Here is a 25,019-nt window from a genome sequence, read left to right as displayed (position 1 = left end):
AAGTTTGATGCCATGGTAAATCAGATCATCGTCTCTACATGGAAGAGATGGATGCCAGACATTAGGTTTGATGGACTTTTAAATTAATCATGGAATAAAATTAAATTTTTAATTGTTTTTAATCAACACTACTTAGTTTTGGTGGGTTTTGCGTGTTAGGTTAGACGGCTAACAGCACCGTATTCACTTTATATTTGAAACTTGAAAGGGTAAATAGTTTGTTGTGTGGTTTGGTTCATTTAACCCTTAGATTAAAAACGAATCTTTTGATATTTTCAACGCTTGAAGTTTGAATTTTGTAATCATTTAAGCATTTAACACAAATTATGTTAATTTTTTTTCTGTGAAGTATAGAGGTATTTAAGTCATTTATACTTAAGGGCTATTCATGTAAATCCGTAACATCATTTAGTAGTTTCGGGCCCATGTGTGTCATATACATGGGTTCCAACCTCAAATCATGGATTGCATGAAAATATGAGATAGTATTTCTGCCATCTATAGAATCGGAATACAAAGTTCTAGCTGACATAATGGCTAAACTAACTTGGTTAAAACTGTTATTAAAAGAGCATGGGTAGACACAACATCCGGTCCAACTCTTTTTGTGGCAACCTAGCTTGTTGCTAATCCAGTTTCACGCAAAAACAAAGCATCTTGAGGTTGACTTTTACTTTGTATGTGAAAAAGTTGCACAGGGAAAACTATGGATACAATTCATTTTCGCAAAAGATTAAATAACATACATCGCCTCTACCAACACATAAATTTACAGTTATTTGCTCAAAGCTACATGTTGTTTCACAGCCTTAGTTTGCTGGTGATTTAGACACGTTGTAAATAGTAGAATTTAAAAGGTAGCATTATGTAAATATGAGTTAAATATATAACCACACATATTGTAAAAAGCCTATTCGCACTTATAATTGATGCAAACATCATTTACGTAGGTTCTAGCCTACACAATAACTGTATTTACATGATTAGAAGCGTTACCGAATAAGCTTTGGTAGACACAATTTTTGCCCCAGCTCTTTGAAGTGGTAATATTGGTGCAACCTAGGTTGCTGCATAGTAATGTTATGACTCCAAGATCAGCAAATGTAGTTTTTAAAAAATTGGGTTTTGCAATTCAAAAAGGGGTAGTGGCACAGCTTGTTGCCCGCTTACCTTCTGTCTCGATGTAATCTAAACATTTATATGAATTCAAATATCATACAAATCCTAATATAAAAGCAAGAACAAAGTACGTTGAAGCTTCTATTCCATCAACACAAGTTATTCTAGCAATAACTCTTACTGTACCATCAACTCCAATTGTCTAAGTTGACTTTCGCTCTGTTCGTTAAAAAGACGCATAAAAACTACAGGTAAAATTCATTTCCACAAAAGATCAAAGATTAGGCATCTTCACAAAGCCGCTACCGACACAAATTTATATTTTTACGCTTCATGCTATAGGTCATTTCACGTCCTTAGCTAGCGGGAATATTAGACACGTTGTAATTAGCAGTGACTATTATTCGTATGTGTTGGATTTACTTTATTGAAAAGAAAAGTCTTTTCAATAACCTCTTTAAAATTATGGTTATAAAGAAAAAAAGGGGAGGGGGTTATGCTATTAAGGTGTGACAGAGGCATCATAAGGGAGTTAACAACATCATATACCACAGAGCAAAATGGAGTATCGGAGAGGAAGAGCAGCACTGCAGTTAAAATGACCCGATGTATGTTGAAAGGCAAAGGTCTTCCAAACTATTTTTTGTCCGAGACAATCACCATGGCTGTGTGCAATCTAGAAATCTGGACCTAGCCCCTACCAAAGCTATACAATAAAAAAATTCAATTTCAAGCATGGTTAGAAAAGAAGCCAAGTATTGGGTATCTCATAATTTCTGGTTGTGTTCTATATGGGCTAACTAAAAGCTACTCAAAGACGAATGAAGTTAGATGACGATCAGATTAGCGCATCCTCATTGGCTATTCACAACAAGCCAATGCTTATAGATTGTATAATCATATAACTAAGCAAATTATAACCGTTGAGAAAACAATGATTTAAACTTTAATCAATCTTAATGCTTTGATAATAACTTAACCAGTCTAATGTGACATGAAAAAGTATTAGTCCATCATTGATGCTATATGTCACACATATATCTTGTTACACTTGATTGATTATCATTAATCACAAAGAAGATGATTAAGTACTTAATGAAGACTACACACTCAGGATTAAAGATGGTGGACTTAACAAGTTTAATTCACAAAAGTGTTACACGAAGATTTCTACATATCAGCATTAAAGATGAAGAATTTACAAGATTAATCATCAAAGTGGGTATTGAAGAATCTGCACCAATGATTAAAGATGGTTTAATTCAGAAAACCTTACATGAAGATTTCTATATCAATATTGAAGATTAAGAATTACGAGATTAATCATCAAAGTGTCTATTGAATAATCTATATCAAAGATTAATCATCAAAGTGTCTTATTTGGTTAACCGATGGGAATTGAATGAATTATTATGTTATTTGGTAGACACGAGTGTGCGATATGTGCTTAATGAGTCTACATATATTACCTTAAGGGTTGGATTGCCTCAAATAAAGGCACCACTCATCAATATATATATATATATATATATATATATAGGGGAAGGGTTTTTTGAGAACCATGTTGAGTCTTAAAAACTTAAGAACTCAATTCTTGGCCACACATTTAATTAAATGGATTGAAATATGTGGTTGAGATTAAATGTGACAAAAAAGTCAAAGAGGAGAGAGAATAACTATGAACAGTGATTACACAACTTTAAACGTCTGTTACACATATGTAATAAGTCGACTCGGTGCGTAAAAAATTATGTAATTTTTTTACGTATATGTAACCTACATATATTACGCATGTATAAAAAAAATTCGAAAAAAAAAATCGTTACGGTGAGTTCTTTCGAGTTCTTAAAACTCAAAGGGGTTCTCATTTGAAATCTCCCCTATATATATATATATATGTATGTATGTCGTCGGAGAAGTATAGTTTGAAAACCCTCTTGAGTTGAGAAAAACCGTAAAACCCCTATGTAACATCGTTTTTTTTTGTTACATGTAATATATGTTGTTACATTTAATACAAAATATTGAAAACATAAAAAAAATGTTTTGCTACTTTTTTTACATTTTTTTAGTAATTTTTATATATGTTTTCAGGAGAGAGAAAATGTAAATAAACTTTTGTATTTTTTATTAACTTTAATTGTGGCTTTAATTAAAAACATGTGGTTGGAAATGAGTTTCTAGAGTTTTCACAACTCAAGTAGGTTTTTATTCTAACCTAACCCTATATGTTGTCTTCTCAACATTCATGCATGGTAGTTCAACTGTAGTATTTCTATTATCTTTGTAGTCTTACCAAGAAGCTTGCCTGCAACCTTCACACTTGCCTCTCTTATTTATATCACATTTCCATGGTATCACATTCTTATGACTTGTGGTAAATTGGTGAAGCAAGCACCGAATATGTCTACAATCATGTCGTTTAAATGGGCAAACACGTGCTTTTTGGTCATGGGTTCTATGTTGCTTTGGTAACTAAGCAAGATTGTTTGAGTGATGTGATACACTGAATTGACAACAATCAAGTTGTAAGACGTAACTGCTAAGTTCTTCTTCTATATCATTAGTTCTTGAGAATATGGTTGGAGCAAACCAACTTACCAAACGATATATTAACACTCAAATACCATTATTGGAACGATTGTTGCTACGAGGCATATTAGTTTGCACAATATGACTATTACCATTCGTAATGATGGTGATAACGAGAATACAGAAGTCTACTAAGTTTGCCTGCAGTGTCTTGCTGTCAATAGACGCCAAAGAGGGTATTAAGTTGGCCATCATTGTGCACATAAAACCCATACTTCCTAGATTGGTTACTTGGTCCATGTAAGTTGGCATCACACTACTTAGATCAACAGGCAGTTTCATGGCGATGGTTGTTGGGTTTATGGAGGCTTAATTGGCCGGGTTAGAAGACATCTTTTGTGGCAGATTAATTAATTGAAGACTAGTGGCAGGCCTGACCCGTTTATTTAATTAAAGCCCATTATTAGTTTTCTTGGGTAGTAAGTTGTGAACCCTAGCATGATCTCTATATATTCATTGCGTACTTGTAATTCCTCATCACGAGTGAGGCAGAGGCAAAAATATATAAAAGTATCCTGGTTGCAGCCCGTGGACGCAGGTCAGCGGACCGAACCACGTAAATCTCGCGTGTTCATCTTCTTTTATTATTTTCTCTTGCAAATTATTTGTGTTTGTTTGTGTGTTGCAATACCCGAATCCCTAACAAGTGGTATCAAGAGCCGAGGTTACGGTTACACATGGGGAAACACAACGCCAGAGAAATTGTTTGGATCGAACCTGGGCTACGTTTTTATTTTTGGCAGCCGGCCATTAAATCAACCTAAGTTGTTCGATCGGATCCGTAGTCTAGCACGTCGGTTTTTTTTTTGGTGTAGATCTCCAGAAAAGGCAAAAAGGTATATATTGCAATTAGTTTCTTTTTCTTGTGCGTGAAGTCAACACAGCAAGCCACAAAAGCTTAATTATTATTATAGTTGAGCACTTTGTGATTGTTTCACAATTATTTGATACTCGCAATCATCAATTTGGAGCCAAGAAAAATTACCAACAGTTGTTGCTAGATTCTAGCAAGTCCAAGTTGCTTTTTAATCAAAAAGAAACCAAGGAACAGGTTTGCGTTTCGGTTCGTTTCAGTTTCTGATTATTAATTAGGTTTGGGGTTGGTTCGTGAGTTTGCAACGGGTTTTGGTCATTGGGTTTTTTGGCAGTTGTCGGGCAGTTTAGCCGAGTTGTTTTGTGGTGATTTGCAGGGGTTATTTTGTTTGTCCGAGATTATTTTTTTCTGATTGTGTTACCTAGATTCAAGGTCGAAAATTCTTAGTTTGAGTTAATGGCTGAGAGTGGGAAACTTCAGATTGAGAAGTTTGATGGTAAAGACTTTGGTTGGTGGAAAATGTAAATGGAAGATTTGCTGGTTCAGAAAGATTTGGACATGGTATTGGGTGAAAGACCGGAGAAGATACAACCGGATGAGTGAGAAACTTTGGATAAGAAATCTAAGGCAGTTATTAGATTGTCGTTATCGAAGGATGTTGCGTTCAACATCTTGAAGGAAACCACAGCGCGTGGGATAATAAATGCATTGTCTAATATGTACGAGAAGCCTTCGGCAGCTAGTAAGGTTTTCCTGATTCGTGAGTTGGTGAACACAAAGATGAAAGAAGGAAGTTCAGTTACGGTGCACATCAACAACTTTAACTCGATTTTGTCAAGACTTGGGTCAGTCAGTATCAAATTCGAGGACGAGGTTCAGGCTCTACTACTGTTATCATCATTGCCAGATAGTTGGTCAGGGACTGTTACAGCGATTACTAGTTCTACCAGTGAGTTCACTTTTGATGGGATTCGGGATCTTATTTTAGGCGAAGACGTCTGAAGAAGAAATTCAGGTGAATCATCGGGTGATTTAATGCATGTTGGCAGAGGGAGGAAAAATAACAGAGGTAGTGGGAGCGGGAACAGGAAAAGGAGTCAGTCTAGGACTTGGAAGGATGTGGTATGTTGGAACTGTAACGAGACGGGACACTTTAGGAATCAGTGTTCGAATGAAAAGAATGAAAAGAAAGAAGTCAACACAGCAGAAGAATACTCAGAAGATGAGGCTTTAGTTCTTAGTATTGAGGGTAATGTTGATTCCTAGGTCATGGATTCTGGTGCTTCATTTCATGCTACCCACACCAGTAAAGCATTGCAGAATTTGAAGGAAGGTGATTTTGGTAAGGTTAGACTGGCGAACAATGATGTTCTTGATATTACGGGCATGGGTGACATGAATTTAGTTACTTCAGCCGGTTCATGGACCTTGAAGGATGTCAGAGTGATTCCAAGCTTAAAGAAAAGGTTGATTTCTGTTGGGCAGTTGGATGAACAGGGACATGAGGTTAAATTTGGGAACGGGCAGTGGAAAGTTGTTAAGAGAAATCTTGTCATAGCTCGAGGAAAAAAGAGGGGTTCGTTGTATATGGTCAATTTATCGTCTGAGGGAGTGACCGACCCAGTTCAGAAGAAGACCAAAGTCCGGTTCACAGAGTCTAGTGGGCAGAAGAAGGTTTTGTTTTGCAGGATGTAAACCCAGAGCCACATGTCAGATTCAGGTTGAACGTGCTAGAAAAGGTTCAGAGAAACCAGTCAGGGGTTTTCGTGGTAGTGGGAGCACTGACACTCGACCAATCAAAGCTTTAGCCAGAGTTACCAGACAGTGGGTTAAGAGAACCGGTTTTTCAGCAGTTAAAGTCTCTCCAGAAGATTACCTGCTTAATATGGAGAGTGTTGTTTGTTCTCAAGGTATTCCAGGATTCGGCAGTTCGTGTAAGTGGGAGCCGGTAGGGATAGAGAACGAGTCAGCGGCAGTTGTAGCCATGACTGATGTGTTGGAGCTCGGGGGAGCTTCAACGGGCCTTCAGGTTAACTGATGAGAAGGCAGATGCAACCAGGAAGACGAGGAAGATTACAAGAGGTACAAGTAATCATAGCGGAAGGCAGTTTGAAGATTATCAAGCCTCCAAGTGGGAGATTGTTGGGTTTATAGAGGCTTAATTGGGCCCGAGTTAGAAGACATCTTTTATGACAGATTAATTAATTGAAGACTAGTGGCAGGCCTGGCCCGCTTATTTAATTAAAGCCCATTATTAGTTTTCTTGGGTAGTAAGTTGTGAACCCTAGCATGATCTCTATATATTCATTGTGTACTTGTAATTCCTCATCACAAGTGAGGCAGAGGCAGTAATATATAAAAGTATCCTGGTTGCAGCCCGTGGACATAGGTCAGCGGACCGAACCACATAAATCTCGCGTGTTCATCTTCTTTTATTATTTTCTCTTGCAGATTATTTGTGTTTGTTTGTGTGTTGCAATACCCGAATCCCTAACAATGGTTACCCAATGGTTACCCGTTCATGACTAATTAGTGTTGCATTGGTTCCATCCTTCGCTTTTACTTCAATCAAATAGATTTGTTTTGATTTGATTTGATTTGTATTTATCTTGCGATATTATTTCCTTATTTCATTGTAATTGCTCCTCTCTTTAAAGGGTTTGCACATCATAATAAAGATAACAAGTTTCACATCGTAAACGTTTTTATGGCATTTTAACCCTTTAGATCAATCAAGTGCTCAAAGACGGACTTTATAAAAAGGCAACAACCCTTCACGGTCAATACGTGGATATATAGACCACAGTGAGTATAGTACATCAAATTAACCAACCAAGGGTAGGTAAAAAATAGAAAGAATGCAGTCGAGACCATCAATTATGGATCAACCGCACAATTAATCGTCTAAACTCAAGACGAAAACAAGCCAATAATTCAACTGACTACAACACCGATATGAAGACATACACAAGCAATAAAAATGTTGGAAGTGATGGATGAATACGTATTTCCTACAAGTGATCTTTGATTTAAAATCAAAATAATTCGTTTAACAATTAACACAACAAAATTATATCACAAAAATAATTATAAATCCAATTTGTCAGAATTCATAATCTAAGTGATCATCAATAACCGAATTTTCATATTAAACTAAACACAATGCCCTTGATTTGCAGCTAATAATTTGACAACCCATTTGAATTGAGCAGGCCCAAATGACTATTGGTCTTTATATATTTTTTTAGCTTTTCTCCAGCGTTAATATATAGCTACAAAAATACCAAAATTTAATATATTTTACATCAATATCAATACATTTCATTAATAATTAATTTTCAATTTAAAAGATTCAACAAATAATGCACCAAATTTCTTTTTGCAAATTTCTAAATTAAGAAACACACAGAATGTTAAACCAAAACCAATTGTAGTTATCTTCAAACTAATCAAGTTTAGTGGCCATTTCATACAATGATAAACACACATGAAGGCCAAGAAAACCCTCCTTAATAGCAAAAACGACATGCATATCTAACTGGCTAACATTCTGCACAAACAAACTCAAAGCTGGCTGAGAAAGTGATTGTTAACAGGCCCGATTCCTTTGCAGTTTTTGGTAGATATAAGAAACTCAAGTATGTTCCTAGCTAATAAACCAAAATGACAGTGGCAACAACGTACTTGCTGATTAAGGATAAATATTAAGCCTGAAAGCAATAAGAAATGTGTCGAGTGATAAATCAATCTTCTTTGTCTTCAAAGAAAGATATAGCACTATGAAAACTAGCAAACTTTCAAGGGGTTTAAACCTACTTTTAACAAAGAGAAACTTGTAGAAATGGACAAATGAAGGCAAACTTAGCAATATGATAACAAGTTTCCTAATTCTAGATGATTGAGTAAGCATCATATATGTACCATATTATGCGTGTATCGGTAACTACGACAGTGCTGCAGTTTGTTTGAAGATTATTCCTAAAGAATAATGTCACACTCGATCGGGTCCACTCAAAGGTGATTTACAAACGAAACTCTCTTTCACAGTTTCACCTCAATGATATATAAATACTCATTAGGAGTAGCCCAGGACATACATCCACAAGTTAAATATTCAGTCACCATAAACATTGAGAGACTCGAGATACAAAATGTCACCAACAATTGGTCTTGTGTTCCTTCTCACTTGCACCACCTTTTTCAATGTACTTCCCACCAAAGCCACTGAACTCAAAACTTACATTGTCCATTTAAGTTCACCTGAAGTCCAGACCCTCAACACTGATGAATGGTATAATTCATTTTTGTTAAAGGTAGCTGCGCGATCAAACGGGAAACCAGAGATGGTTTTCAAGTACCATCACGTGATTACCGGATTTGCTGCTAAAATGTCAGCCGATCAAGTAAAGGTGATGGAGAGTTTGAGTGGAGTTTTATCTGTGCGGCCTGAAGGTGTGTATCAGTTACAAACAACTCGTTCACCTCACTTTCTGGGCCTGCACCATAATTCAGGTCTGTGGAAAGACTCAAACCATGGGAAGGGAGTCATAATCGGGCTTATAGACACTGGAGTTACTCCATCGCATCCCTCGTTTAAGGACGATGGTGTCCCCCCTCCACCGTCGAAATGGAAGGGTAAATGTGAAGTGGCAGGGTCATGTAATAACAAGCTGATCGGATTAAGAAGCTTTGTTAACGGAAGTTCCCCGGTAGACGAGGAAGGCCACGGGACACACACTTCAAGTACCACTGCAGGGAATTACGTAGACAGCGCAAATGTTTTCGGATTGGGGAACGGCACTGCGAGTGGTATGGCACCGCTGGCGCACGTAGCCACTTACAAAGTATGTGACCTCTTAGGTTGTCTAGACAGTGCTGTCTTAGCGGGCATGGACACAGCTATTGAAGACGGTGTTAATGTGTTGTCCCTATCACTTGGTGGGGATCATTCGTTACCCTTTTATAGTGACAGTATAGCACTTGGAGCCTTCAGTGCTATGCGGAAAGGGATCTTCGTGAGTTGTTCAGCAGCTAATGGTGGGCCGAAGAGTGCATCATTATCAAATGAGGCCCCGTGGATCCTTACGGTTGGTGCTAGTACAATCGATAGAAGATTCCAGACAACAGTTATTCTTGGAAATAAGAAGAAACTTCATGGTGAATCGTTGTACCAACAAAAGGGTTTCGAGCAGAAGCTTCGGCCTCTTGTTTACCCCCCAAACGGGTGCAATGAAGGGTCGTTGGACCACATTGATGTCAAGGGGAAGGTAGTGTTGTGTGATCTTGATGAGCACATTCCTAATGTTTATATGGGAAGGATAGTTAAGGAGGCAGGAGGAGCTGCCATAATTATTGCTAATGACATTTCTAATGGTGAGAGTATAGCAGCACATCCTCATGTTCTGCCGGCTTCATATGTCGGTTACAAGGAAGGGGCTGAGATTAAGAAGTATTTGAGCTCAACTTCTTCTCCCGTTGCAACTATACGTTCTGATGGAACTGTCGTCGGGCTGAAATCAGATCCAGAGATTGCTTCTTTCTCTTCAAGAGGGCCTAACGTTGCAAGTCCTGGAATCCTAAAGCCAGACATTACCGGACCAGGTGTGGACATCCTTGCAGCGTGGAATGAGCCGGTCGGCAACCAAACAGGAATCAAAGCAGCATTTTACGTCATACGTGGCACATCAATGTCTTGTCCTCACCTTGCAGGCATAGGCGCGTTGCTCAAAAGCGCGCATCCAGAATGGTCTCCTGCGGCTATCAAGTCTGCAATAATGACCACCGCTAGTCAAGTAAACCGAAACGGAGAGCCCATCGTAGACGAAAGCGGGTACCCTGCTGACGTACACGCCATCGGATCTGGTCATGTAAACCCACCAAAAGCCCACGAGCCAGGCTTTGTTTTTGACATCCAGCCCGACGACTACATTCCTTATCTTTGTGGGTTAGGCTATACGCCCAAACAAATTGAAATCATCGTTAAAAAGAAATGTAGTTGCTCAAAATCGATAACAGAGGCCGAGTTGAATTATCCTTCTTTCGTGGTATCTCTAAAAAGAGGCGACAACAAAACATACTCAAGGACGGTGACTAATGTTGGTTTGCCGGACGCTTACACAGTCAGGGACACTTCTGTACCGGAGGGTGTAAGTGTTAAGGTTGTGGTTCATAATGATGAGGGTGTCATGGGCTTCACAGGAGTGCAGCAAAAGCGAACATACGACGTAACGTTTACTCGAGATGCTAAGGATAAGGAGAAAGCGCAATATGGGCAAGGGCACATGACGTGGGTATCTAACACCGGAAAGTATACAGTTAGAACCCCATTTTCGTTCAAGTTTGAATGAAGATCCAGATATTGTGAATTAACATCTATGTAATGTATGGTTGACTTTTATATATAATAATAAAGTAATATGATTGGAAGGAAAGAAATGCATGTTTCATATGTTCCTGAAAATTCATGTAGATAACTTATGTTGATACAAACTTAATTAGAAATTAAAAAAATATATATAGAATCGTTAAAAGTTTGAAATCAGGATAATTGCTTACTAGCTAAGTGCCTAAGTGAACCAATACTCGAAAGCTCTGAATCAGCTATTGAAAATGAGTGACCATGTTTCCACATATTGAAAAGCAATATCTCTCAACAGCCATCAACGGGCTATAACTCATAATTAAGCCATAGCAGATATGAGTTCATAACTCAGAGATAAGAATGTGTATGATACTCCATAGTCCATACATATATACATAGCATCAATTACAAACCGATAAAATAAGATTTACTTAGATCTTTGTGGAGGTTAGTCAATTCTTGATCCAGAGAGAGAAGGTTTCCAATCATTAGCATCCATATAAATAAATCTAATATACAAGATAATTAAAATTTCAAATCAGGCATTGCAGCTAATTCCTTGATTTATAATTAAATATGATTTATTATCTCTCGAAGAAATTATGTCACACGGAAACAAATCAAGGAATCCCACCAACATCATATATTCATAAAATCACTGTTACCTTATCATAAATTCACCATCATCAAATAAAAATGTAAATTCTACAAAATTCATTAAGGAAGAGGCTGCTTCAAATAAAAACGCCACTCATCAATATACGCCATCTTCTCATCATCCATGCTTGGTACATCACGTGTCTCTAGTCTTTCTATTATCTTTGTAGGCTTACCAAGAAGCTTTGCTGCAGACTTCACACTTGCCTCTCTTTTCTCAATCACACTTTCATGGCATCTCTTTCTTATAACCCGTGGTAAGTTGGTGAAGCAAGCACATAATATGTCTGCAATCATCCCATTCAAAAGGGAATGCGCCGGCTTGTTGGTAATTGGTTCTATGCTGCTTTGGTATCTAAGCAATATTGTTTGTGTGATGCGGTACATTGAATTAGCGGCAATCAACGTCTTAGGAGGGTTATCAACCAAATCATCCTTCGTGCTTTTGTTCATTTCACTTGTGACAATTTCTTTAGCTTTATTGGAAAACCATTTAACAACCTCTATTGTTGTCTGCCCTTTAGAAACACTTTTAGCTAGAGAATTATTCAACCACTTGCGGTTGTTTTCAACCTCATGCCATAAAACCAGAGTGGTCTTACGAATATTAATTTCATATTCGTTTGCACTATTCAAGCTTTCTTCCACAAGATGGGTGAATGAAAGACCTTCACCAACACTTCTTAACAAGCTCTCGACTTCGTCTTTATGAACATCTGGGAGAGCAATAGCAAGGCATACTAAGGTCACTATCGGTAAGCTCCAGCTATTAACAGGTTCAACAGGAAGTAAAGATTGAACATGATCGGTGTCAAAGATCTCTACTCCTTTGAATCCAGTAGATGTCTCGATAAGCTCTAAAAGATTATTGTTTTGTTCTTTCTCAGCTTTCGATATGAAAGCATTCATAGACTTTGAAATGCCCTTAACTGTTCTTTCAGCAAGTTCCATCTCATTGTCAATTTGTAAGGCGTAACTGCTGAGATCTTCATCTATATCAATAGTTCTTGAGGTGACGGGTTGAGTCAAACAATTGACTACGAATATGGGGACTTATGTCACTACTAGACATATCAATTTGCACAACATGACAATCACCTTTTGAAATCCAATGCAAAGGCTTAGAATGATACGTTTTGAGTTATAGATGAGACTTCTTAATCTTGGATAGCTTGATAGAAAAAGTACAGGGCTTTGTTTCCACTCATGCAACTTTTGGGTTCAGTACTTTTCTATTTTAAAAAACATGAAATAGTTCATGTTCCATTTAGTGCCCAACTTGAGGTTGAAAAGTGACAAACATCTACATAAAGGAGAAATGGTACCCACCACCACTCCAATGGACTGTATTAACCAAATGGCAAGTGCTGATAGCTTGTATGGTGATCCATCTAGACTATCCGAACCCAGTAGCTTAATACTATACGTTTCAAACACATATTTGTACACCACAAGAAAGTTTGTGAACAAGACCACCACACAAACAACACCAGAAGTAGTGGATAATGGATTACTAGCCATCCTAAACTGAGGGCTACTGGTTTCTGCCATGACCCAATACCTCCTCAAATGTTGCCTTAGTTTCTCAACTCTAGACATTTGGATATGTTGTAGACATTGATTTTTCATATATACTTTGTTTGTGGCCTGAAACTTGTATCCTAACATTTTCTTATAAATTGGAATTGTTAGAGATGAAGAGATCATCATTATCAATAACAGGAGGATCATAGAAATATAGATGTATCCCATCATGAGATAGTTAGTCTTCTCATCGAGAGGGGCTCCAATAGCGCCGGAACTTATTTGAAAGAAAACATTCACAAGGATGGTGATAAGGAGAATAGACATACTTGTTACATTTTCTAGCAGCGTCTTGTTGTCCATCGACGCCAAAGAAGGCATTAAGTTAGCCATCATCGTGCACATGAAAGCCAAACTTCCTAGCTTGCTTCCTTGGTCCAAGAAAGTCGGCACCCCACTATCAAGATCAACAGGCAGTTTCATTGCGATAGTTATAACTGTGATAGATGCAGCATTGATAGAGAAATACTTACATGAAAACCAGAACTTTTTATTCCGGAAACCGTGCAATAAATCTGCGGCCATGGCAAGGATGCAGAAAAAGGAGGCTGTTGCAATGTACATCCCATTCCATTCCATAGGCTCACTAAACCTATCACTGTATTCCGACTCCCACATTTTATCACAAGCGTAAGACAGTACGTCGGTGTCCTTAGCGGTCATATTTATGGCTGATCGTAAGATGTTTACGATTTCGGAACATCTACCAGCTGAAAAATCGTATGAACTCGGAACATCTACCAGCTGAAAAATCGTATGAACTCATGTTGGGATTTTTTAGCCAAGTAATGAGTAAGTTATGTCAAGGTGAATAATCTATAAACAAAATAGAATATATATTGAATAAGTGTGGTCAAACTTGAGGTTTGTCTTTGACTCTAGTCTCTAGAAGCATGTGAGAGTGAGACAGGAATACTCCTGTGAAACAACTTATTTAATAGCCCAATTAGGCAGTATTCATCCGGTATTTACGCACTAAATTAACGCGGATGGTGTTGTAATGTATGAAGGCCACTTTTCGTGCTAAGAGGTTCATTGTTTTTCTCAAAAAAGAAATTTTAAATATTAAATCTTTTGATCCTAAAGTATGCCCAGCCTCTTTTTAATTAAAAACTTTATACATATATATTAAACTAGCTTTTGAACCCGTGTATTACACGGGTTTTGTCAAATGATAAAGATAAATAAGATCTGTTATTTCAATTGTGATTCTCAAAATACTTGTAAATTAATTTAATGTAGATTTAATGGAAAAAACAAACAGGGTTAACAAAAAGTGCTAAAATAGCATGATCTTGGAAACATCAGGTGTTGATTTGCAAGAATTTTTAAAAAAAGGAAACTAAAGTTGTGTAGCTAGTCTAACCTTAGGTATGAAAATGACACTTGATTCAATAATGAATATAATCCACACTATGTTATAACCCATTTGATAAAATGGTTTTGACCCATGACCCATGAATAGCTAGAATGAATGGGATGAGAGATTAGAAATTAGGTGAAATGTGGACTTGACACCTAAGCTTCAACATTTTCTTTTATTAATATTGTAAGATTAAATATGTGCATACACAGTGTTACCATTCCTATCCATTTGTCAAGCCACCACCACTAAACCAAAAGACCGTTGACGTTCACACGAGTGAACCATCACCACCATGACACCACCACGCACGAAACCGCTAGCGAGAGATGAAAGTTTGGATGGGGAATACAAGATGTGGGTCGACATGGTTGTATATATTTATATATTAAAAAGGTGGTTCCAATTAATATAGTTTTTATTTTACTTTTAAAGGTATTTTAGTTATTTTATAAAATTAAATAATAAAACTTAACTATCCATACAAAAGATTATTTGTGTTACGTTAATGCATAAGTTAATTAGGATTAGTGAATAGTGATGTATTTTCCCACAGTTGAAAACCAAATATGAAATCTGAACATATGACACAGATTATTCATGTAATTCTTACAATCTATTTCTTTTTTTAATTTGTTTAGACTGTCATGTATATTGCTAAAAAAAAGAATTGCTTCAATGAAACCAAAGAAAAGGATAAATGTGATCGAGTACTTACCAAATATATGGTTATGCAACTTTACTGATATATCACTCATTTACTTTCTAAAATAAGAATTTGTCACCGAAAGTATAATTAACGCAAAATTCCCAAAAGTATAATAAGAATTTGTGGCATGTTTTAATTTCAATTTCTGTTTTTTTTTCCCGTCCTAGGTTTAATTTCCTGAGAATATTATAAAAATTAGTATTCAGTTGATGTGAAATTGGATTATTAACTCTGAATTGAGTTACAGTTGTTATAATTTATTGATTATCTTTAGTTCTTAAATGTTCTTATGTTAAGAGATGCATACGAACTATTTGATTATATTCCCCCTACAACACATACAAAGAAATTGGAATTGATGATACGTACGGTTGTGTGGTATGATTCACGGATTTTACTTTGTTTGTTCTTGTAAAATATAAATGATAGTAAACAACTACGTACAAAGAAATATATCATCGTCATCATATAATATATGTTGTTATTCTTCTAGCGAGTGCGAGTGCCATACTGGTATTGTAACAAACGAACCGATACGGACCAGATTCCTACCAAGTCCCAGTTGCAGCGCGTAGGTTTCGTCCATTAATTAGTTTGATTATGGAAATGAATTATGGCCCGGAAAGTTTTTTTTTTAAAAAAGTGTGTATTTCTTATACCTGGATGCGAATTAATCATTATATTAAAAAAAACGTAGTGTTTCACATGTTATTAAAGTGCAAAAGAATGTGATAGCGTTTTTGTGTTAGAGACGAAAACAATCAACTAAGATTCCTATGTACATATTGATCATAGTGCATTGTATTGAAGCGGATTGTGAAACGTTAAATTGGTTTGAAAGGAGGATTGATAGATAGCAAAAGAAAAACTCAAGCCGGATTCTATCAAATTTTCTCATACTTTTGTGATTGAAGAAGATAACTAATTATATTGGGCCTTCTTGTATAATTTAGGCAAGACCCATGCTAAACAATAAAGTTACAAAGAGTTTTTCAAGAGAAAATTCCTAAAATAGCTCATTTTAGATAGAGAGTCCTCAAAATAGCCCAAAAATGTTGATTATTCCCAAGAAATTTGTATTGAGGCGACACATTGGGAAAATATCTTAATTATGAGGAAGTATGTCAAAATCTTAAAAATATGGAGGGAGCAGACCAAATATGGGAATAATGTTGATGAACAAGGCCAAATTTTTAAAAATATTGAGAGAGCAGGTCATATTTATTTCTTAACTTTTCTTCTCAAAAGACAATCTTCCAAGACTGTTTTTTTATGTTTCCTACCTGGGCCATACATATTTTCAAATTCTAGGAAAATGTGTTTTTTTATTTTGTCTTGGGAGACGCATTTCAGAGACATTTATTCTTAGGAGACGAGATTTTTGTATGTTTAAAGATTTTAGCTTTTGCTTTTTCCTTATGCGCTATAGTGGATAGTGTCGATACTACAGTTAAGTATAGCTACTCATGAACTTTAGGTATAACATTATAGTATAGGAATTTGATAATTAGAATGTACAAGGCTACTATAAATAATTTTTAAAAAGCATCCTTTCGTTATATTTCTGTGCAACCATCTCATCTAAAGTTAAAAACTAGATATGGGAAAATACATGCTCATATGCAAGCTTACGTTTAATGTTTTTTCTCTATTTGTTTAAAATACTTCCTTTGATATGCCAACCTTATTACAGGTTCCTTAACTGCGAAGTGCATCCACTCTCAACACACCAGAAGACTAAGACTAATTGATGCAACAATACTAGCTGACCTCAGGCTCATCAAAGACCAGCCATGCCGAATCATAGTTTTTGTGAATCACTTGCAGGCGGCTTAATTACTACACTTTAGAAAGCACACATGCACTAAAAAACTATGTTGTAATGAAGCCCAAAACACTTTTAATCACGTTCTATGAATGCTATATGTTATGACCAAACAAAAAACTCTTCCAAGGCCTAGCACAACGCGCGGGTACTAATAACCAGTTTAACAAATAGTAAAGGAAGAGCGGTGGAAAATTTGGCAGCCACTAATGTTGACTATCTAAATTCATTGTGTTCTCCATTAGCCTGACCGGTTTGCGTTGCAATAGCATTTTTCAAAAGATTTTGGCTCTTATGGATCGATCTAGGTTGTTCAAACTGTTACAAACCTCATGTGTTTGCTAATGCTATGCGTCATTTATATAAGATCCACCGATAAAAATGGATACCAGCAAGTGAGTTAAACATTAAAGATCACAGAAGTCTAACCACATTATACAAAATACTCCGTACTCATGTATGCTTTCTTGTGTCACATGAACCAATTTGTTATGGAATTTTTATTTAGCAAACATACTAAGCATCCAGAGTTACATTAAAACCATTTGAAGTTTCATACACATATTAAGGAAAACAAAAAAAGAAAAAAAAATGGGAAACATGTAGAATACAAATACCAGTGAAAAATTGTCATTACAGTGGACAATCTGCGTGGCTTCTGAAGACTTTTTCCTGCATCATGCTTTAGAGAGGTGCAAGAAATTTAATTAGACCAAATATAACAAGCAAAACTGGACACATCTATTGCAAGATGTAAGATCTAGGTAATGCACAAATGTATTAAACCATAATTAGGTTTATACATATGCACATACGCGTGAAATATGTAATACGCATTTAACGAAGCTAGAGAAAGTACCTTAAGGAATAGATTGCTTCAAATAAAGACGCCACTCGTCAGTATATGCCATCTTCTCTTCATCCATGTTTGGCAGTTCAAGTGTCTCTAGTCTTTCTATTATCTTTCTAGTCTTACCTAGAAGCCTGGCAGCAACTTTCACGCTTGCCTCTCTTTTATCTATCACACTTTCATGGCATCTCATTGTTATGACTCGTGGAATGTTGGCGAAGCAAGCAGAGAATACGTCTGCAATCATACCATTTAAATGGGCAAACAACTGCTTGTTGGTAATTAGCTCGGTGTTGCTTTGGTGTCTAAGCAAGATTGTTTGTGTAATTCGATACATTGAATTGGCAGCAATCAACGTATTAGAAGGGTTCTCCACAAGTTCTCCGGTGGAACTTTCGTTGACTTCAGCTGTTACAAGTTCTTTAGCTTTATCAAAAAATCATTTAAGAATCTCTGCTGTTTCTCCTTTAGAAGCATTTTTTGCTAGAGGATTGCCCAACCACTTACATTTGTTTCCGACCTCGTGCCATAAGGCCATACTCACCTTTATAAGATTAACATATTCCCTTGAACGATTGAGGCTTTCTTCTACAAGATGGGTGTAGGAAAGACCTTTACCAACACTTTTGAACAAGTTCTCAATTGTGTCCTTAAGGATGTTTGGGAGAACAACAGCAATGCATGTTAAGGTTACTATTGGTAAGCTCCAACTGTTAACAAGTTCAACATGAAGCATGAGAGGTTGAACATGATCGCTGTCAAAGATCTCTACTCCTTTGAACCCAGTAGACTTTTTGAGAAGCTCTATAAGATTGTTGTTTTGTTCCTTCTCGGCTTTCAATATGAAATGATTCATAGAATTAGAAATACCCTTTGGTGTTCTTTCAGCAATCTCAATCTCAATGTCAATTTTTAAGACGTAGGTGTTGAGGTCTTCATCTATATCATCGCTGCTTGAGGCGATGGATGGAGTAAACCACCTTGCCTTCAATGGCTCCCAACGATATGAACAATTGCTGATAAATACTGTAGTTATGAGCCATATCACTTTGCACATTACAACAACTACCTTTTGAAATCCAATGCAAAGGCCTAGAATCATATCTTGTGAGTTACAAATGATACTTCTTGATCTTATACCGATTGACAAAAAAGGTATAGGACTTTGTTTCCACTCTTGCAACTTGCGGATCCAATTTTCTCTACTTTCAATAACATGAAATGATCCTTGTTGCCTTTAGTGACTAACTTGAAGTTTAAAATTGAAAAACATCTAAACATAGGTGCAATGGTTCCTACCACAACTCCGGTGGATTGTGTTATAAAAATGGCAGTTGTTGACCACTTGTATGGCGATCTATATCGTTGATTTTTCCAATTGTCTCCAATCGTAAATATAACAATCGAGTAGACTAATTACACAGATTAGTCCAGAAGCAACGGATAATGGACTACTAGCTATCGCAAACTGAGGGCTACCGGTTTCTGCCATAACCCAGTACCTTCTCACGTGTTGTCTTAGTTTCTCTACTGTAGACATTTGCATAAGTGGTAGACGTTGTTCGGCTAAACATATTTTGGTTGTGGCTTGATACTTGGATTCTAAAATTTCCTTAAAGTTTGGAATTGTTAGAGATGAAGAAATCATTATAAATAATAAGAGGAGGGTCATAACCGCGTATATGGATGCAATGATATTGAAGTTAACGTAATCAGAGTGCAATACACCAAGAGGACTACTAGTGATAACACTAGTATTTACCTGAATGCAAATATTAACAACGATGGTGATAACAAGAATACACAAACCTATTACGTTTGCTAGCAATGTCTTGTTGTCCATAGACGCCAAAGAAGGCATTAAGTTGGCCATCATGGTGCACAAAAACCCCAAACTTCCTGGCTTGGTTTCTTGGTCCATGTAACTTGGCATCATGCTACTTAAATCAACCGGCAGTTTCATGGCGATGGTTATCACTGCAATCGACGCAGCGTTGAGAGAAAAATATTTGCACGGAAACCAGAACTTTTTACTTCTGAAACCATGCAACAAATCCGCGACCATGGCAAGGATGCAGAAAAGGGAAGCTATTGCAACATAGATCCCAATCCACACCATAGGTTTGCTAAACCTATCACTGTTTTCCGCCTCCCGCTCCATGATACAAGAAAAACCCAATTGATTGAGATCAGAGATGCTCATGTTTGTACGTATTTCATTGTCATATTGGTTTAATTCCAGTACCATAGCGGTCACAATTTCAAAACATCTATGAGATGAATGATTGAGTGAACTGGTCATGTTGGAATATTTTTGAAACAAGTATTGAGTAAGTGGATGCTTGATTATCTACATTTGTAGGAGATATATTTGGGAAGTTGCCCAGAAACTTCCTTCCAATGCAATTGAATGACGTTTGACTTTTCAGACGTACGGAGTGAGACTTTAACCATCAACCGAAATAGAAGACCAAGAAGATGTAATTGTGATACCCCAGCTGACCCATTGACAAGTAAACATGTCTCAACCCATCCCCTATGGTTATGTGAGGAGAATTTGTAAATTATAGTGTGGGGTTGTGAGTGTAAATTATAGGATGAAGAGTGAAAATGTAGTGATTTTTTGTAAATTTGTGGAAACAAAGTTTGCCCCTATTTATTTTTTAACATTTGTTGAATTGGTTGTGAGTAAAGGAGAGATAAAACTGTAATGATAAATGTATAAAAAATGTTATTTAATTGAAAATGAGAGAGAGATGTAGTATTATTTAGTGTAATTATAGAGATTAATTGAGATGGGGGACGGGTTGAGAACGCTCTAAGCACATTTTCTTTTACCCACAATCTGTTTAGACCGCTATCCATCCTATTTTTCATCTTGTTATTTTTAAACCTTAGACCACAAAATCAAGTGGTGAATTGATAATCAGATTATTAACGATAGTGATGTTTTGGAATAACTCTCCAATGTTTTATTAATCCAAAAAAATAACTCAAAAACTTAGATTACATTCCATACCATTACTCAGTATTTATAACCTAACTTAGTGTAGGTCCCTAGGTGGGTGGACCTAACAATAGTCTTGGATCAACCGAGCTTAGTGCTAGCGGAAATCACACTAAGCCACCTAAGCGGTCTCGGATCTTGAGATTTTATTTTCGATGGTTTGAGAGGAAAAGAGAGAGAGAGCCGAGAGAAAAGAAAGTTTGCAAAAGGTTTTCTATTGGATTCAACAACTCACAACTTTTAACAACCACTTTACTTCTCATGGAATGCTTCCTATTTATAGGGAAGCATGCATGAGAAGTAGGATACATCAAATGCCCAATGGACTTCTTTACACGTTTTCTTTTGGGCCTAAAATACACAAAGTAAACAAAATGGCCCATTACATAATTACCAATACAAAAGACTAATATAAACAAAAGGGACCTAACAATCTCCCTCTAGTCTTTAGTATTGGAACCCGTCGGTGTCGTAGACCAAGCATTCGTCTTCGAATAGTGGAAGTTCAACAAGTCTACGCGCGAACTTGTTGAAGGCTTCAACTATCCGGTCTGTATTCTGACGTCCCAAGTCCTCGACGGTTCCCAGTGGCTTGTTGTAGAGCTTCTTTACATCCTCAATGTGTAGACCCATAAGCTCATGCTCGTCTAACACTCGAATCTCGTGCATATCACGGCAGTGGATGACGGCCTCACCGGTTTTATTATCAAACTCTCAGTCAATGAAATCTCGGAGAGTGTTGGGAAGATAACGCTCGCCGTGATAAATCTCATGACAGTCTTTCGGTGCCCTGTATCTCCACATGGTGCGAGGCTCTCTGGTAGCTGGATCTATCTCCTTTGGGTTCTTGTACTTACGACCCTTATTTAGCTCGAAATCTTTGTAGTCAACCCTTGATTGACGATGTAGATAGTCTGGGACCCAGCTTTCTAACGTACTCCCAACTGCACCATGGCCTAGAGCTTGTCGGAGATAATTGATGTCAAGCTCTGGTAGCGACTTCAGCTCATGGTGGTTAAGATAGATCAGATCGCCGCTATATCGTCTGATTGCCCAAACACTGTTCCTCTTATCATACTTCGCATAAACAATCAGCGAATCGTCATGATAAGGGTAATTGAGAAAGCGGGCACACACACGACTTGACACAATGTGCGTCTTTCTCTTCTTCTTTGGTGGTTTTTGTGTCAAGTCGGCTGCTGGAGTTGAGACGGTATCTGTTGCAGGTACATCTGAAGCTTGAGCAGGAGGAGTATCTGGATTTGGCGAGTAGTTGATATCGTCATCTGGTTCGTTTACTGCCTCCTCCGTTCTTGTTATAAAATCTTCAAAGCTTATACCCGCCTCAATAAAAGCATCCACTCTCCCTGTAACATTACCTGCAGAAAAACATCTTTATATAAATCGTCAATCTGCGAGTCGTGCTCCCTCACTTTGCTGGCAGAGTCAGGATCAGCAAGGTCTTGAATATCATGTTGAGATTGTGGAGGTGATTAAGTGTTATCTCCACCTCCACCTCCTGCTGCCCTGCCCCCTCCATCTCCTCCATTCCCGCCATCATCATCACCGTCGTCATCCTCATCAAAACTATCATGAACGTCATCATCATCATCTTCTTCATCATCATCCTCGTCATCTTCATCATCATCATCCTCAACATCTGCATCTTTCTTTTCACCTCCGTCATCACCAACATTACTACCACCAACATCGCTAGACTGGCCGCCCTGTTGTACCAAATGAACAACAGTCGCCTCACCTTCAGATGCTCCCACCCTGACTCCTCGCAAGGCCACACTCGGACCTGCGGTAGGCTACGAGCCACTAGCCTGAGAAGTCTCTCCCGACCTTCTCCAACTCCTAAACATTGCGTCCAGCCTATCCTCCAGACCATGAAAATCATCTTCATGAATGCCCATAAGGTCTGAGGCTGCCTGGTACTTGCTTACCATGTCTTCATTCATCTTTAATTGAAGCTCGTTCAGACGATCATGCTCTTTTATATTTTCTTGTATGGCTTCCATCTCTGTTCGCAGTGAATCGAGAGCGGCGGATGAAGCAAGCTGATTTTCTAAACTTGTGACTCGGGAGACTATAGCCTCATGTTCAACATTCCATTTTCTAGTGGCATCCTCGATCTTCTTATTTACACTTGATCTGAGGGCATTAGCACTTGGTAAGTCTCTTTCAAGTGTAGCTAATCTGTCACCAAGTCTTGAATGATCTGCCCTCAAATTTGTGTTATCAGAGGCTTCACGGTTCATAAGCGCTTGCAGATTCTGGATTCGGGTGTGGAAGGTGTTGGTTAATAATCTCTTATTTTTAGCAAGTGCGTCACTTGCTTCCTTTTGCTCTTCCAACACCCTTACCCTTTCCCTTAGAGCCGCCTTCTCTTCCTCATCCTCCACCGCCTTCTGTTTCATGTCTTTTATAAACTTAAGAAGCACAATTTCTCGTTCCGCCCTCTTAGCGTTGGATTCCTCCAGTGCGACGATCCTATCGAGGATAGGATCGGCGTACACTGGAGGTGTCGAAGACTTCCCTCGGGCTATGGGTTTGGGTGAGATGATTGTGGATGGTGGTGTGATGGTCACTGTGGGTGGTGAGGTTGTTTGTAAAGGTAGGGTAATGGGTTGAGTAAGGATTGGTGGTGTATGTTGTTTGGCAGGAGGTGTTGTTTATTGGGATGGTGAAGTTTTAACTGTTTTGCTCCATAGGCTTGTTGTTCGGATTGGTGAGCTAAAGACGGATGTAGTGAATATGGAAGAGGTTGGTTGGGTAGGTGGTGTTGTGATTTGAGAGGGTTTGGGTTGAGTTTGTTGTTGTGGTGGTGAGGGTGGTGAGGATGGTATTTGGGGTAGGAATGTTGATATGGGTTGGTATGTTGGTGAAGGTTCGAGTGAGGATTCTGGTTAGTCATGGAGTAGGGTTTTGGTTTTCTTGGTTTTGGTTTTCTTTCTGGTTTTTGATGTCTTGTAGGCAGGAATTTGTATCTTGGTTACGTCTAGTGTCTTGAGGGCTTGGGCTAGGGCTTCTTTGGTGATTTTTGGTTGGTCTGATGGTTTGTCTTGAGAGGGAATCTTGACAAGAAACTTGGTTGACTTCTGGGAGTCCCCAAGTTTCCTCAAACTCTTTAGGGGCGGCTGGTCTTCTTCTTCCTCCTCAAGTTCTATAACTTTGCCTTTTTCATCCTCTTTCCTCTTTAAGTCGTGCTTGGCCTTTGTTCGATCCTCGGCCGGCTCATCACTGGAATCCTGTTCTGCCTCAGCATCCGGCTCATCAACCTCTTCACTTTCAACGGACGCCTCATCCCCAGCAGGCTCCGTTTCCTCAAACAACCCAAATTTAGGACCTGGTCGTGGTCCCTCATATTGATGTCCCTTGGTCTTGGTGCTCAACAACACACCAAAAATGGAAGTCTTGATCTCATTGACGTGAAAGGGCTCTAGAAGGGATTTCTTGTCCTTGGATTTCTTTGACCCCGGCCTTGGAACGTCTGGGATCAAATCATCAAGCAGCATCTGTACAAATCTCGGGTACATAAGCCATGTGGACTCGTTCTTAGCATTAGCAAACATGCACAGAAATATCCTCCTTGAATAGTTGAACTCTTCCCGTCTCGACAATGCAAACATTATACGAACCCAAACTGCTCTCATAATGTCAAAACCCCTATGTATGTCAGCAAAGCAATGAGTTACAATATGGAAGAGAAATCTCCAGTAAGGTGGTTGGTGCTTCTTCTCTAGACTCTTCCATTCTGTGTCATACCCCATACTTCTCACAAAATCTTCCAACTTAGTCCTATCACCTCTTTCATAAGTATAGGTCGGTTTGTCTTTGATCTTTAAGGCTCTTCTGATATCTGATTTTGTAATGGTTAACTTCTTCCCTGCAACTTTGGTGGAGAAAGATAGAGCATCATCAGCTACTTCAGCAAAAGCCTAGAAATCCAGGACCCATTTGTAATAAATAGCCGGGTTGGCTGTAATAGCATGTACAAGGGGTGATTGATCATAGATGTGAACACTTTGTCCCCTTTTGCCTTTGGCAACCCGAAAGCACAGAAGTTATTATGACCCTGAAATTAAGCCATAAGATTATGAGAATCATCATTGAGAAATAAACAAAACAAATA

At 37.9% G+C, this 25,019-nt stretch overlaps 3 protein-coding genes across 3 annotated transcripts; 1 reads left to right on the top strand and 2 right to left on the bottom strand.

Annotated features, from left to right (window-relative positions):
- The first annotated feature begins 8,676 nt into the window (after positions 1–8,676).
- On the top strand, positions 8,677–10,872 carry LOC143632098 (subtilisin-like protease). The gene is made up of 3 exons (XM_077100681.1): positions 8,677–9,780; positions 9,973–9,976; positions 10,013–10,872. Exons 1-3 carry the CDS (start codon positions 8,677–8,679, stop codon positions 10,870–10,872), a joined length of 1,968 nt encoding a protein of 655 aa, XP_076956796.1.
- Positions 10,873–11,603: 731 nt separating this feature from the next.
- Positions 11,604–13,790, bottom strand: LOC143632152 (uncharacterized). The gene is made up of 2 exons (XM_077100730.1): positions 12,845–13,790; positions 11,604–12,580 (listed from the first exon to the last, which is right to left on the bottom strand). The coding sequence occupies exons 1-2, from the start codon at positions 13,788–13,790 to the stop codon at positions 11,604–11,606; spliced, it is 1,923 nt and encodes a 640-aa protein (XP_076956845.1).
- Positions 13,791–17,884: 4,094 nt separating this feature from the next.
- LOC143632151 (uncharacterized) lies at positions 17,885–20,035 on the bottom strand. The gene is made up of 4 exons (XM_077100728.1): positions 19,691–20,035; positions 19,295–19,636; positions 18,382–18,859; positions 17,885–18,282 (listed from the first exon to the last, which is right to left on the bottom strand). The coding sequence occupies exons 1-4, from the start codon at positions 20,033–20,035 to the stop codon at positions 17,885–17,887; spliced, it is 1,563 nt and encodes a 520-aa protein (XP_076956843.1).
- Between the last annotated feature and the right edge of the window lie 4,984 nt (positions 20,036–25,019).

Source organism: Bidens hawaiensis, unplaced genomic scaffold (genome assembly GCF_021521415.1).
Source record: "Bidens hawaiensis isolate Kalapana, Puna unplaced genomic scaffold, B.hawaiensis_p1.1 tig00006365_1, whole genome shotgun sequence".
Lineage (NCBI taxonomy): Eukaryota > Viridiplantae > Streptophyta > Magnoliopsida > Asterales > Asteraceae > Bidens > Bidens hawaiensis.
The sequence above is the reverse complement of the archived record's forward strand: the minus strand, read 5'-3'. Positions and strand labels throughout refer to the sequence as shown.

What these genes read in the sequence shown, in the direction of transcription:
- LOC143632151 (XM_077100728.1), bottom strand. Translation starts at nt 20,035, where the DNA reads ATGGAGCGGGAGGCGGAAAACAGTGATAGGTTTAGCAAACCTATGGTG. An exon ending in ACAAGACATTGCTAGCAAAC is followed by an intron (nt 19,637 to 19,690) that starts GTAATAGGTTTG and finishes ATTTGCATTCAG; the next exon opens with GTAAATACTAGTGTTATCAC. An exon ending in GCACGAGGTCGGAAACAAAT is followed by an intron (nt 18,283 to 18,381) that starts GTAAGTGGTTGG and finishes AACTTGTAACAG; the next exon opens with CTGAAGTCAACGAAAGTTCC.
- LOC143632152 (XM_077100730.1), bottom strand. Translation starts at nt 13,790, where the DNA reads ATGACCGCTAAGGACACCGACGTACTGTCTTACGCTTGTGATAAAATG. An exon ending in CATTTCTCCTTTATGTAGAT is followed by an intron (nt 12,581 to 12,844) that starts GTTTGTCACTTT and finishes CCATATTCGTAG; the next exon opens with TCAATTGTTTGACTCAACCC.
- LOC143632098 (XM_077100681.1), top strand. Translation starts at nt 8,677, where the DNA reads ATGTCACCAACAATTGGTCTTGTGTTCCTTCTCACTTGCACCACCTTT.